Source organism: Anguilla rostrata, chromosome 6 (assembly GCF_018555375.3).
Source record: "Anguilla rostrata isolate EN2019 chromosome 6, ASM1855537v3, whole genome shotgun sequence".
In the NCBI taxonomy this organism is placed as follows: domain Eukaryota; kingdom Metazoa; phylum Chordata; class Actinopteri; order Anguilliformes; family Anguillidae; genus Anguilla; species Anguilla rostrata.
Genome location: NC_057938.1, coordinates 27,691,907 through 27,705,963, shown reverse-complemented (window position 1 = coordinate 27,705,963; position 14,057 = coordinate 27,691,907). Strand labels below are relative to the sequence as shown.

General features: G+C 38.5%; 1 protein-coding gene across 1 annotated transcript in view; it reads left to right on the top strand.

The window, feature by feature from the left end:
* The first annotated feature begins 6,692 nt into the window (after positions 1-6,692).
* The window catches only part of LOC135257850 (protein eva-1 homolog C), a 71,395-nt gene continuing 64,030 nt past the window's right edge, over positions 6,693-14,057 (top strand). Inside the window, exon 1 of the mRNA XM_064341025.1 lies at positions 6,693-6,842. Coding sequence (XP_064197095.1) covers positions 6,752-6,842 — 91 coding nt within the window. The 5' untranslated portion in view covers positions 6,693-6,751. The remainder of the gene's footprint in view (positions 6,843-14,057) is intronic.

Below are 14,057 nucleotides of genomic sequence, written 5' to 3'. Positions count from 1 at the left end.
TTCGTTCTCTGACACTGACACGTGGAGAATATATTAGTGGTAATGATCTGCAATACAGAGATTTTGTAAGTCAAACAATCTTGAAGTGCATGTTTGGTTAAAGATAACATTTATTGTCAGTTGTGTTTTTCTTAAGTGTAGGCTAGTGATTAAAACTGACTTGTCTACTCTACCATCAAATTGACTTTTTTGCATTTCACCCAGAGCCCAAGGTTAGCTAGTCAGCAGAAAAAGAAGTAATGGATTATTTAACGTCAGGAGGATATGAGATTGAGGTCCTCAACCAGTTCTCAAACTTCAAAAAGATTTACATTAAGTACAGTACCCCAACCCCATCTAGCGCACATTATTCTATCTGTCTCTGTGGCGCTCTGAAATGTGCATTCTCTGCTAAACTGAGCAATGGATTGGAATATGTGTCTGACGTAGTGTTGCACGTATGCCAAAACTTCAGCACTTTCTGGGTACTTAAAAAAAAAAAAAAAAAAGAAAAAAACGGTTTCGTGTTTGAATTTCCCGTGTCGGTAGTTCTGTGTCAAATGTAAAAGCCAGGGAAATGTGTCTCCCGCATTACTGATTTAGAGGATGAAAAGTGTAGTTTGTCAGAATCTTCGCTAGATGGCAGTAGCAACTAAGGTTGCCAAGTGAGGTGACCTGCGCTTGTGCATTCACTTCCTGATACAGCGCAAGCTTTGACTCAGTTCACTTCAGTAGCAATAGGTGTTCAATTTGGAAATATTTTATTATAGATGTCTGTATTGTTATTAAATATGCTGTTTTTAATTATTTAAAGTGAAAGACCTGTTTAAAATAATTTACTTTACAATGTTTAATTTTTGAAATATATTTTAATATTTTCTATGGTTAGTGCTGTAACACTATAGTCCTATGCTATTATATGTTGAACAGGCTTCAACTTAAAGGTTGTTAATAAACCAGGTTTTTAATAAACCGTGAATTCGAAAATGAGGTCATCCCTTGTGGACATTATGTTTCTGATCTATTAAGGTAATTTCAGTGTCGTTAGGTACCGAGTATTGAATCAGCATCGTTTCAGTATCAATTATCGTGATACTACACCTGGTATCGGTATCAAAGTCAAAATTTAGGTATCGTGACAACACTAGTGTGACGCCTTTTTTAGTTGCGGCGCAGAAACACTGCAGCTGTGCATACCACGCGGACCATCTAAGTGTTACGACATAGTAAGGGCCTTACGGGAAGCGGCCAGGCACATCCGTGGCGACGTAACTAAGTCATCCAACAGCGTCTCTTAGCACAAAATTGGCCATAAGTCATCAATATTTAATACGATCATCATGATATTCAGTAGATATGTTGGGTGAAGGCATATGATCATGAGGACAGAGCCATTTTAAAATCGTTCCATAGGGGGCGCGATGCTGCCAATGCTTGGACCCCTCCCAACGCCGCTTGCGGCTTTAATTATTCTTATTTTTTTCCGCTAAAAGTGTCTGAGGCTCAGCAACCATAGGTCCTGGAGCAACCAAATTTGGCAGGTGGGTTCCTATGAGCCCCCACTACTCAGGCACTAAAAATCACGTACGTCGGCCAGATGGTGGCGCTATAACAAAGGGTTTTGCGTAAAAGGCCATAACTCCCACACCATAAGTTAGATGAACACAAAACTTCATCGACCTATGCATCTGAACATGCTCTACAACTTTGCCATTGGCACTACCTATGTCCGCCATATTGTTTTCCCGCCATTTTAACTTTATCGTTGGGGCGTGGCAGCTTTCTCCACTAAAATGTCAGAGGCTCAGCAACCATAAGTCCTAAAGCAACCAAATTTGGCAGGTGGGTTCCTATGGCCCCCCACTACTCAAGCACTAAAAATCACCCATGTCGGCCAGATGGTGGCGCTATAACAAAGGGTCATACTTTTAAAGGCCATAACTGCCACAACGTAAGTCCGATCAACACAAAACTTCATCGACCGATGCATCTGAATGTGCTCTACAACTTTCCTATTGGGAGCACCTATGTCCGCCATATGGTTTGCACAGCATTTGGACTTTTTCATTAGGTGGGGTGCGGAAAAGCTGGAGCTCCAAATCTAAACGATTACGACATCGAGTAAACTTCTTTACGGCAAGCGACAACCATGGCAAAGCAAGTAATCCGACACCGTAGGTCTAGTTTTTAGCAGTGAGGAGACGGTCTGACAGTGCCACCTAGCGTGCATGCTAGGATAGGCTACCCAAAGTTTCTTGGTAAAAGCTTTCTGAGAGGATGAATAATTACTTTTCTTTGGCATGGATCCATTTGAAGACAGTATCGGGTGAGTTCATTAAGTCTTTAAATCTGTCATTATGCTGAGAAATAGCTAAACCATTTCATTGATAGGTTCTGAGTTTCTGTGCAAACGCGCGAAAACACGCTGGTATAATGAAACAATGACGGTAGCCTAATACATATATAGTCCGCTTCGTTCCGTTGCTACCATAACATAACGACCTACAGCTGCAGTTTCTCGCTGCAATTACTAATATTGAATATAAACAAAAGTCGCAATTTATGCTGTAGTCTTCCAATGTCTAAATAAATAATACGGTCCATTTGAAGACAATATCGGGTGAGTTCGTTTAGTCTTTAAATCCGTCATTATGCTGAGCGAAATCGTATTCTCAATTTAATTTCTAAATTGACTGTAAGCTTAGGGTTGTAACTAGGTAGTTGTTCCGTAGGTGACTTCGTTTTAACTCGTCTTAACTATTGCTTGAATGTTTTCATAGACTGCGTTGTTGCTGTTCTTGTTTGTGTTAGCGTTAATCAGGTTAACCTACTGGGTCCAAGTTGAACTATGCGTTTGTTCCCCGCACTTGGAACGGTATTTCTCTCTAGGGTTTTCGGCACACTTATTCCTGGTTATGTTTATACACTTTGTTGTACGTCGCTCTGGATATGAGCGTCTGCTAAATGCCTGTAATGTAATGTAATATTCCGTAGCAACAAGATAAACCCGACATTAGCCCTAAAATATGCCAATACAGCAGTGAAAACGCTCACTGAATGCTCACTGAATAACGAAATAAACGAGACAAAGTTTTTAAAAAAATACCACGTCATTCTACAGTCAATATCTGGGACTAAACATTGAATATATATACAATCTTACCATTGGTTTTACGCGTAGAGATGTCCCTTTTGCGACTGAGTGGTCATATATTGTCTTGGATAATCCGTTTGTGAAATGTCGGATATTTTCAAAAATGGCTGTGCCTAATACCACACCTGTTGCTTATGGCGTTGTCGCCCTTCTTAGTGCAATTTGGCTTTATTGACAATTCATTTATTCAGTAGGTGAGATTATAAGCTTTCTAACGATGTATGACATGTCTGATTTTGCTTTTGGAATAGCGTTTTATAGGTCAACCTAACTAAAACTTTTCTTATCTGCCAATGTCTAAATAAATAAAACGGCAGTCTACTTCGCGGGCACCACGCAATTCGCGAGTTGATGTAACGTCTTTTTCCCGTTTTTTCTCAATGTCATATTTATTATTTGAAATGTGCATTCATGTGTTATTATTCTATCTGTCTCTGTGGCGCTCTGAAATGTGCATTATCTGCTAAGCTGAGCAGTGGATTGGAATATGTGTCTGACGTAGTGTTGCACAGTATACCAAAACTTCAGCACTTTCTCGGTACTAAAAAAAAAAAAAAAAAAAAAAAAAAAAGAAATGGTTCGGTATTAGAATATTCCGACGTTCAGTAGTTTTGAGTCAAATGTAAAAGCCAGGGAAAATTGTCTCCCGCATTACTGATTGAGAGGATGAAAAGTGTAATTTGTCAGCATCTTCGCTAGAAGGCAGTAGCAACTAAGGTTGCCAAGTGAGGTGACTTGCGCTTGCGCACTCAGCTCCTTGATACAGCGCAAGCTTTGACTCAGTTCACTTCAGTAGCAATAGGTGTTCCAATTTGGAAATATTTTATTATAGATAGATGCTGTATTGTTATAAAATTTGCTGTTTTTAAATTTATTTAAAGGTGAAAAACCTGTTTTAAAGATTATTTAGTTTACAACTGTTTAATTTTTGAAATATATTTAACATATCTTTCTATTGTTCAGTGTTGTAACACTATAGGCCTATGCATATTAATATGTTGAAGAGGCTTCAACTTAAAGGTTGTTAATGAACCAGGTTGTTAACCCTCTGGGGTCGAGAGCTCCGCCGGCGGAGCTCGACAAGATGAAATTAACTTTCGTTTCTATTTGGATGATTAACTTCACGTGCTGTTATCATACAGACGCAAAAAAAACATTGACAGAAACCTTAGAATCGCGACTTTCCAATGCGCCCATTGGCAAATAATATAAATTGTTTTAAATGTTCCAAATTTGATTAATTAGATCATGTATGCTTCGCTAAACTTTACTCCACCCAAATCGCATTCACATGTTAACAAATTATAATTACTCTCCATAGGAGACTAAAGGAGGGGCGATGCGAGATCCATGTGAGAAATGCCAAATCTGCGAAAGCGGGATAGAATGTCACAGAGTGTCGCCTAATTCACTTCTTTTGAGGTGAACATTTCGTTTAATTTTGGAAAATGGTCCGTCCGGAAGCCGACACTGATGAAGAGCGGTGTCATTTCGAACAGCGAACTGATCCAGCTGAGGATCAACTTCATGCGTAAGTATATTTCTTATGATCATATTGGTAAATATGTGTACTGTATTGCAACGTATCTGTGTGTTTGTAGGAATATCCAGCAATGTGCGCGTTTGTAAATTCCCACACTACGAATGATTCTAACCATTGCTTCTCAAAATTATAGGCTACCTCTCTGCGTCTGGTTGTGTTTGTTTGGTTCTTTGTATATGATGTCACATTTCATAAATTTTGTTTTCACTAGTTAGTGGTTTGTCCCTTTTTTGTAAAGCACATTTAATTTTCACCTGTTGAAGGAAATGTGCTATATAAATAAAGTTTGATTTGATTTCACATTTCCTAACAATTTTGTTTTTATTATATTTGCAGAGATGTTGATCAGGAAACACGGCCTAGTTCACCACTAGCTAAGAGGCCAGGCAGACGTTGCAAGAGTACACCAGTCTCATCTCATCTTCCATGCAGTTTACTTCAATAAATGTTCTAAAATCAAAAGTTGTCTTTGTTTCTGTCTTCTAAATGGCTCACTGAGTCTTTGTCTTAGTGGTGGGGAGGCATGCGGCCAGGTGTGAATAGCCTACTTAGCTGGCAGGTATTCCTACCCAATGCATATTCATTACAGAAAGGCCATTTTCCCTCCCATTCTCACCTGTTGTTGAAAAATAGTAGTCGCAACACTAACTTTTAGCAATTTATTTTATATTTCTCATTGGATTTGCTAAAATATTTTGTCATCTTTTGATACCCAAGACCTTGAAGAACACATTTCAGTGACCAAAAGTCTTATTCACAATTGTTTAGTGTGTTTTATTTCAACATTCCTGTGCATGTTCAAAACTACTGTTTACAGTTTGTGTGTTTTTAGAGCAGTTTACAATCCACACATTACTATGACCTACTTACTGTTGCCATATTATTGTAGCTAAGTGTGTGCTGAAAACAAAGATATGAAACACTTTGGAATCACTGTATATAAAGTTGATGAAATTTACACAAATGTCAGAGCATCGCACAATCACCAGTGTGCCTCATTTTACCCTTAGACCCCAGAGAGTTAATAAACCATGAATTCGAAAATGTGTGGACATTACGTTCCTGATCTATTAAGGTAATTTCAGTATCGTTAGGTACCGAGTATTGAATTAGCATCGTTTAAGTTTCAAGTATCATTTCAGTATTGAGTATCGTAATATTAAACCTGGTATCAGTATCAAAGTCAAAATTTTGGTATCGTGACAACACTAGTGTGACGCCTTTTTTAGTTGCGGCGCAGCAACACTGCAGCTGTGCATACACGCCGGACCATCTAAGTGTTACGACATGCTATCTAAGTGTTACGACAAAGTAAAGGCCTTTACGGGAAGCGGCCAGGACGTATCCATGGCGACGTAACTAAGTCATCCGCCAGCGTCTCTTAGCACAAATCTGGCCATAAGTCATCAATATTTTATACGATCATCATGATATTCAGTAGATATGTTGGGTGAAGGCTTATGATCATGAGGACAAAGCCATTTTAAAATCACTCCATAGGGGTCGCGATGGTGCCAATGCTTGGACCCCTCCCAACGCCGCTTGCGGCTTTAATTATTAATTTATTTGTTTACCCATAAAGCATGATTAATTTATTAATAAATCAACAGCCAATTCAGATTCAAGAAATCAAGTGATGTGTTGTAAGTTAATTGTGTCATCGCCTGCTTTCATTTATCAATGAAATTCTCAGTAACAATGGAAGCCAGGACACCCTGTGGCTCTCCAGGGTTTTAGCTGGGGAACCGCCAGTGTAAGGACAAGCCACAAATGGTGCTGTCTTTTGGAATAATAATTGACATGAATGCATTTTATTCAGTATTTTCAGAATTTCCTTTCACCGAAAAGACTTAGAAAGTGCACACTGGAAAAATCATGTGCTTTAACCCCCGATAGGAGATTATGAGGTAAAGTTAGTTTGTGTCCTTTTTTTAAATGTAATTGTACGGTATGTATCCAACATTTTGCTGTAAGGGAAAAGGGATAGCTTGTGATGGATCATTTCTTTCACAGATAAGTATAAGAGCAAGGTGGTCTGTGAGGGGGACTGGCTGAGGCTGAATTGCAAGCAGAGCATGCGGATTGCCATCTACTCCGCCATTTTTGGCAGGTCCCAGCCGGGTGCCCTGGAATGTCCACCCTATGACCAGAAGGCACCAGCTGTAGGTGAGATCTTGGGTATCCTCCTCTTTGCCTTGCCTACCTGCAGCACCTAAATGCAATCTTCTCTCCTGTTTTTCCAAACTACAGCTCCACTGCTTGAATTCATTGTTATTCATTCACTGTATATATGAATTTACTACATACCCTATATGTAACACACTAATGGTAATTCAGTGTGCAGCACATTATACTGTATAACAGGTAAATAAGTACAGTACATATTTCAATGTCATTAAGGGGTGATAGGACTCAGACTGGATGTTCAATGTGTTTGTAAAGAGTCTCACAAAGGAAATGGGTTAATTTTGGAGAAGGGGAATTACTATTGGTCAGTTGGCACCACTAATGAGGAGATTCATGAGGACAAGGTGGCACAATTAGTTTGTCACAGAGGGTGCATGAAATTGTTGAAGCAAGAATAGGTTTTGCTTTAATAGATCCTGTAAAGCGTGTTGGCTTATACCAGAGTATAGAGTCCCCCCCATTCAGATGGCTGTCAGACCTGGGTTTTAATCAAAGTGAGGTTGATTGTTACATTCCTGAAGAATATTTGAAGAACATTGTTCTACAATCAGGTCCTGGGGAGATGTCTCTTGGATGGAGGCCTACAAGTATATCGGGTTTCCATCAGCCCTAGCATCTGGGGTGATGCTGGAACAACAGGGGAGAATGGCTGAATGTGGCTGGGTGTCACTCAACCCTGACGCCAGACAATGCGAGGGGACATGCCCTAGAGTGGATCAGTGACATTGCACCTTGAATATGTTTCATAGCTACATCAGGTTTCATTATTTGAGCAATGGAGGGGAAAGCAGTGTTGCATTTCCCTTTATGATGCCGGTGAGCATTCAGGTCTTGACTTTGAAAAGGGGGTTGCTGTCCTTCACCCTGTTTTAAAAAGAGACCATTTCAAAAAGATACAAAAAAAACTGCACATTTCAGTCTATTTTTTTTATTACCGGTTCACATGATATTCTTGTTAAATGTATAAGATCTGTCAGTTAAGTTATTCTTATTCGGAAGGGTTTCATTTGTTTTGCATGAAAGTACATCAAAGGGAAAGTCTTTTGTTTGGTGATGTTAAGGGTTCATCAATGAGCTAAGAAAGGTTCACGCATGTGGTGCCTGGATGTTGGTATGAACACACATCCCATGGTTTTTTTTTCAGAAACATTACAGTGTCTCTAATGTAATGCTCATCTTAAACAATAATTGTAAGCTGATAACGACTCAGCCTGAGGTGCCCTAATGATGATTACTGTGTTTCTCTTGGGGTTCCCAGAATGCGCTAGGAGCTGTCAGCATGCAGTTAAGTCGGGGCTTTACCAGCATCCACGCCTTCTATGCAGTCTGATCTGTGATGACAGAGGCTTTTCGTACCCAACAGACAAGCACAAGTTACTGTACATGCAGCCAAACTCCTGAATGAATGGATGCTGCCACCCGGCTTTATCTCAACCTAATACTGCAAGCTGTATTCAAAACAAACAAAGCTAAGAACTCCTAAAAATAAACCAATTGATTCTGGCAGAAAAGACACCCACAATTTCGCATTTGCATGAGCTGCAGGATAATCAGTTTGAAATGGTGACATAAAAATAAATTACAAACCCTTGCTCTCTCTCACTGATGTTATGAACGATGAAACGTAATAGCCACGTTAAGAACAATGGGAAGAGAGCTAAAAAAGTGTGAAAGTGTGTATCGTATATAAAATAGAATAGGGTTTTTTCATAACCATGTATTTATACCACCCAAATACATCAGATATTGTAGTAATGGGAAAAGACTGGTAGTTTTTCAAACGAAAGCATAATTATAGAAATTTTATTATTATCCCTCTGGCATTAGGGCAAAATTTACAATTATGTGCATGCATCGTGTAAAACTAGTCATAATGTTATTAAATATGGCTGCATTATCAATCTTCTGTATTACACATAAAGTTTATGCAGGGACATAGGAGTGAGTTTGACATTGGGGAGGATACCAAAGCCAGCTATGGGTATTAAAATGTAGACACATACTAGTCTCATGCATTCTCATCTGCAAGAGCTGGCTTTGTTTTTTATTTATTGTTCTGTATGTATGTGAGATATCTCCTAGTCAGTAATCGCCCAACAGTAGACACCCTCAAGTCGGCACAATAATGAAAGTATCATGTTTAATCAACTTAAACCTTATTTAACCCTCTGATATGGAAATGCATGAATTAAATTAATCACAAACAGTTTGTTTTTAGACACACTAAATGCATGTGTAGTAAATGTGCAATAAATGTGCCAACTGAACAAGGCTGAATAAGAGCTACTCTACACCTCAACATCGCCTCTCTCTACCCATCCAAAGCCTCTACTGATACTTATAGAATCTATCAAATATATCAAAACCTATTTATTTTCTGACAGTATGACATAAAGAAAGATGGAAAGATAAAATGGATAGTTTGTTCTCAACAGGAAATTCTTTTCAGTTAGGTGCAGGCATATGAGAACATTCCAAAAACAAACACATACAGTATATAAAAAAGTCTTTGAATTCCCATTTCTCCCTACCAAAATGTCACTCTCAAGAATAAAGAAAAATATTTGGAACTTCATCATGGAAATTCTGTTCAGTGCAACATTATGTTAATACGAAACGTGTGTCAAACATGGTAATACGATGCATTGCGCCAGATTAAACGATGGACTGGATCTGTTTTTTGGCTGCTTTTGTTGGCTTATTTTTGGATGAAAGGATGCTGGAAATAAATTAAATGAAGACCACCATCTCAGCTACTGGGTCGTCCATCTTTCTAGATTTTACCGTAGATTCATGAATGAACCAAAAGGTTCTATTTTTTTGACATACATAAGATACCCAAAACGGAGTTGATTAATGCATTTTCAATTAATGACGTTGAACAATACATATAAAATTATAATAACTACATATTACAATTTGAACAATGCAAGCAACTTATTTGAATATATTATTAGTAATGGCATAGTATTCACCTTACCTTCCTCCCATACGCCTGCAAACTTCCTTGCAAAATCTCATGATGCACAATTTGAATGGGGTGATTTTTTAAAGATTGGGCTCCATTCAAAAGAATGATATTTGCTGTATTGGGCAAACTTGTTGACTGCATTCCTGCAACATGCCTTTCAAAATAGAAGTACACAGAAAGGGTTTTACAATTATTGGGGGTTTAACTGGGCAAGTTTATCTGCTTCCAATATTGGGGGAGCATGTCCCCCCTGTCCCCCCACTTCCTATGCCCCTGAGTTTATGTGCTCTAACATGCATTTAAGGGTATACAGAGTGGTATACACTTTGGGAACAATTTGTTACCCTGGCAATTATATGGAGAGCTCCATGTAGCTGAAAGATGCCCTTGAGTGATCTGAGGTCCGTTATCAATTTTTCTTGTGAATGGAAGCCTAGAGATATAGATGGAAGATTTACTGAAAAAATGTCAGATTGCACTCGTTCAAGTGAGATCACATCTTATCGCTGTCTGCAATAAACAAACTAAAATTGACACATGACATTTGCAGTAGCCCCTATTGCAAAATAAATTTGCTGATTTCCTGTCAGCTATGATGCTATAATGCCCTATCACAACATGCTAAGAAAGTAGAGAAAATAGTCTAGTAATACACCATAATTACAGGCTGAATCTTGATAAATCATTAATGTTGACTACTGCTTTCTATCATTACAGTGGTCTTATATTGCAATTGACAGCATATTTTTCAGTATCGCCATCACTGGAATTGTCATCTTAAAATTAAATTAGCCCCTTGGGCTCTATTTTCCAGATTCAATGTCACATGGCATATGGGTGCAGTCAATGGACTGTGCATGCAGTGCATGGGCACCCTGGGCGTGGCTAGTGAACATTTGTATTTTTGTTACCAGAGGTGAGGAGCGTACTGCTCAAAGCACACAGTGGACCTGGAAAATGGGCTGGATTATACTGAATATTTTATCAGTCGGTGAGGTGCAACTGGATTTATTACTAACCAATAAAATTGCCTTTTTTCATTCCCTATAAGAGCTGTGCGCATTGCATAGGATGTACTGCCAATTTCCATACATCTACATCTGCAACGAAGTATGAGGATAAGGCTATACTAATCCGATGTTTCTCATTCAAGTTGTGTTGCGGGAGGTGCAGACTTAGGCTGTCACTTTTTTCAAAGATTGAGTTTGAACAAATCTGATAAATAAGAGTAATTTGTTCAAACTTGTTCAAATTTTCTTCCATCAGAATTAAAATAAAACTAAACATTTATTATGGGCCAGTTTAAATTGTCTGTTAAACCTGTAGCTAAATAGTTTATCACGCTATGCTATAACTACTGTATGTCTTATTAAACAAAATAAAACCAGGGAAGATCATAAAATGCCAGCGATCTGTTCACAACAGTAAAATGACTCAGTGTTGCTCAAATGAAAGAAAGAAAAATGATAACGCATGAGTCCATCATTAATTCACAACAATGGCATGGCTTAAATGAACTGAGTGGAATTGGATTTGGATGTGGCGTTGTCATTTCATCATGTTTTAAATACATTTATTTCAATCCATTGTCTACTTGTTGTCTCCTGTTCAACATTGATTGGACATTGATTACTCATAGACATTGCTAAGCAATGACAGAGTAAGTATATCCCCATGCAGCATGGTTTAACATGTACATATAGAATGTAAATAGATGTAGACGAAGTAGAACCAGGTTTTCACCTCACACTTGATTAGCAACTGGCCAACAAATGATGTAAAGCCTACAGAAAATCAGAATGAGTTGAAATAGGTTTCTTTTCTCTTCCCCATTGACATGACTACATAGACAAAAAAGTGTGTTTAATACATGACAAAACCATGACTCATCCAATCCCGAATATATACCATTTTGGCAATAAAACAAAAAAGAAAACATACCCTTCCTAATTGGTTGTACCAACCTGAATTTTGTGCTGTAAATATTGAAGATATTAATGATTTATGCAGTTATTTTTTGTTGGAAAATTGTACTGCATCTCTGTTACAACTGCCCCACACATACTTCACAGTTGTAACATCGGATTATGTTAATGTTTGTTTAAATGGAACCCTTTGTGATCACCTCAAACTTCATGTGACTTATTAGTAGCAGACAAGTTACTCAGACAAGTAATTCAGTAAAATATGAAAATGTATCCCCTATTTGAAATATCTTCTTGACCACAAATGGTAATGACATTCTGTGACCATCAATAATTAGAAATATAGATACTGCTTTAGTTAAGTTAGTAATGGATGTGGATGTAATCCATCTACTGCTTGTTTGTTTTACATGCTGTCTGTATTCCTTTGGTCATATTAGAATTTGGTTACATCGTTTTGGAGTTGTGCTAAATTAGGAGGTCGTTGTATGCCGGCTAGTGGAACATGATATAATAATCTGTAAGGCCAAAAGCTGGTATGAAAGAAACAAGACCAGGTCAAAACCTAGTATATGGCTGGACCGGCCGACCAATGGTGTAACTTCATCACTCAGTCACAGACATTTGCGTTTGTAGGGCTGGCCCCACTGTTGCGGTCCAGCCAAAAACCGACTTCATACATATATATTTAGTTATATCAATACAGCCTTATTTACAATATCAACTTTAAGACCAGCAACACGCTCGGAATTATCTCATCGCGACCCATTAAATGCAATGGCGCAGACGTTGCTTCACAATTTCAAACTGCTATAACTGCTATTTTGCGTCCTGCAACTTGGGTTACAACAGTGAATATGCACGGATTCCTAGACCTGCTGATAGCGACCACCCTTTCTAATATGAACCTCAAATACGCAAGACAGGACACTTATATGCTAGTAGGACACTTATATGCTTGGTATGCCAGTATGCTAGCAAATTTATGTGAAGTTCCATTCATTTAGGCTATATGGGGTGGTCGATACACGTCCCCTTAGCAAGCAAAAGGTAGCGCTGGACCACCTCTGACTTATTTGCCGGCACAGAAAAAAATTGCGAAAGTACTGAAAAATAACCACTGGAGGATAACAAGGACATTTTTTTCCTACATAAGTATGCAGGTTATTACCGATATTTCGCCTGTTTCATATATAGTTGCAAATCAGTTTACCTTTTCCGGTCTGTCGAACAAAGGTGGTCGATAATAGGTGCTCTCACTGTACATTGAAGCTGGGATGTTAGCTAGTTAGCTAGCATCATGCCGAAGTAGGGGAAACACAAGAAATTGTACAGGAAGGAATGGGAGACCAATCCTGAGCTAAAAACTTGGATCGCCCCGGTTTTACACCACCCGGTTTCTGGCAAGGTTATGATTTGGGCTGGTTTTTATTGAATTGGGCGTGTTTTAAGTTGTGATTAGGCTGGAAACTGTCAGTCTGATCTAGCAACACTGCCCGGCGCGTATGTTGAGCTGCAGCGCTTCTGCGCCGCAACTAAACCAGGTCAAAACCTAGTATATGGCTGAACCTAACACATGTGATCCGGCCGACCGATGGTGTAACTTCATCACTCACTCACTCAGTCAGCCAGTCACAGACATTCACGTTTGTAGGGCTGGCCCCGCTGTTGCGGTCCAGCCAAAAGAATTAGGCAATCCTTGGCCAAAATGTCTGCTGTACTTGACTAGTTTATACTTTCTTTTGTGAAGATGCTGTTGAACTGAACATGGTGAGAAATGTTTGGCAGAATAGAAAAAAAAACCTGTTTTGGTTCTAGATGGTTACTTTCTTTCTCTCCCTCTTGACTTGTACCTTAATGTGATCACCATTAGAGCTTTATGACAGAGATACTTGACTGACAGATCATGTGAACAAAATAGACTGATTCTGGAGAACACAGAATGGGGCCGTGTGCAAGTACTGGGAAAGGGGTGCTTCGGAAGGGGATATGAAAGTTCACAGTGTGCAAAACATGATGGCACAGACTGCTATTTTTTTTTTTACAGCCAGTTAAAATTTATCAGTCAAAGTAACTAAGCTGAATTAGTATTTTCTGTGAAAGCCATTAAAAACTTGTGTTTTTGTGTAATAAAGCTTAAACTGGAAGGAACATTCAGTATTTTGAAATATTAAAGCTGATAAAGATATTTACAAGAACATTCTCTTTTACTATATTTATATAATATATTATATATAATTACAATGAAGCCATTCACAATAAATTATATGTTTATTTAAGAAGTAATTAATAATATGA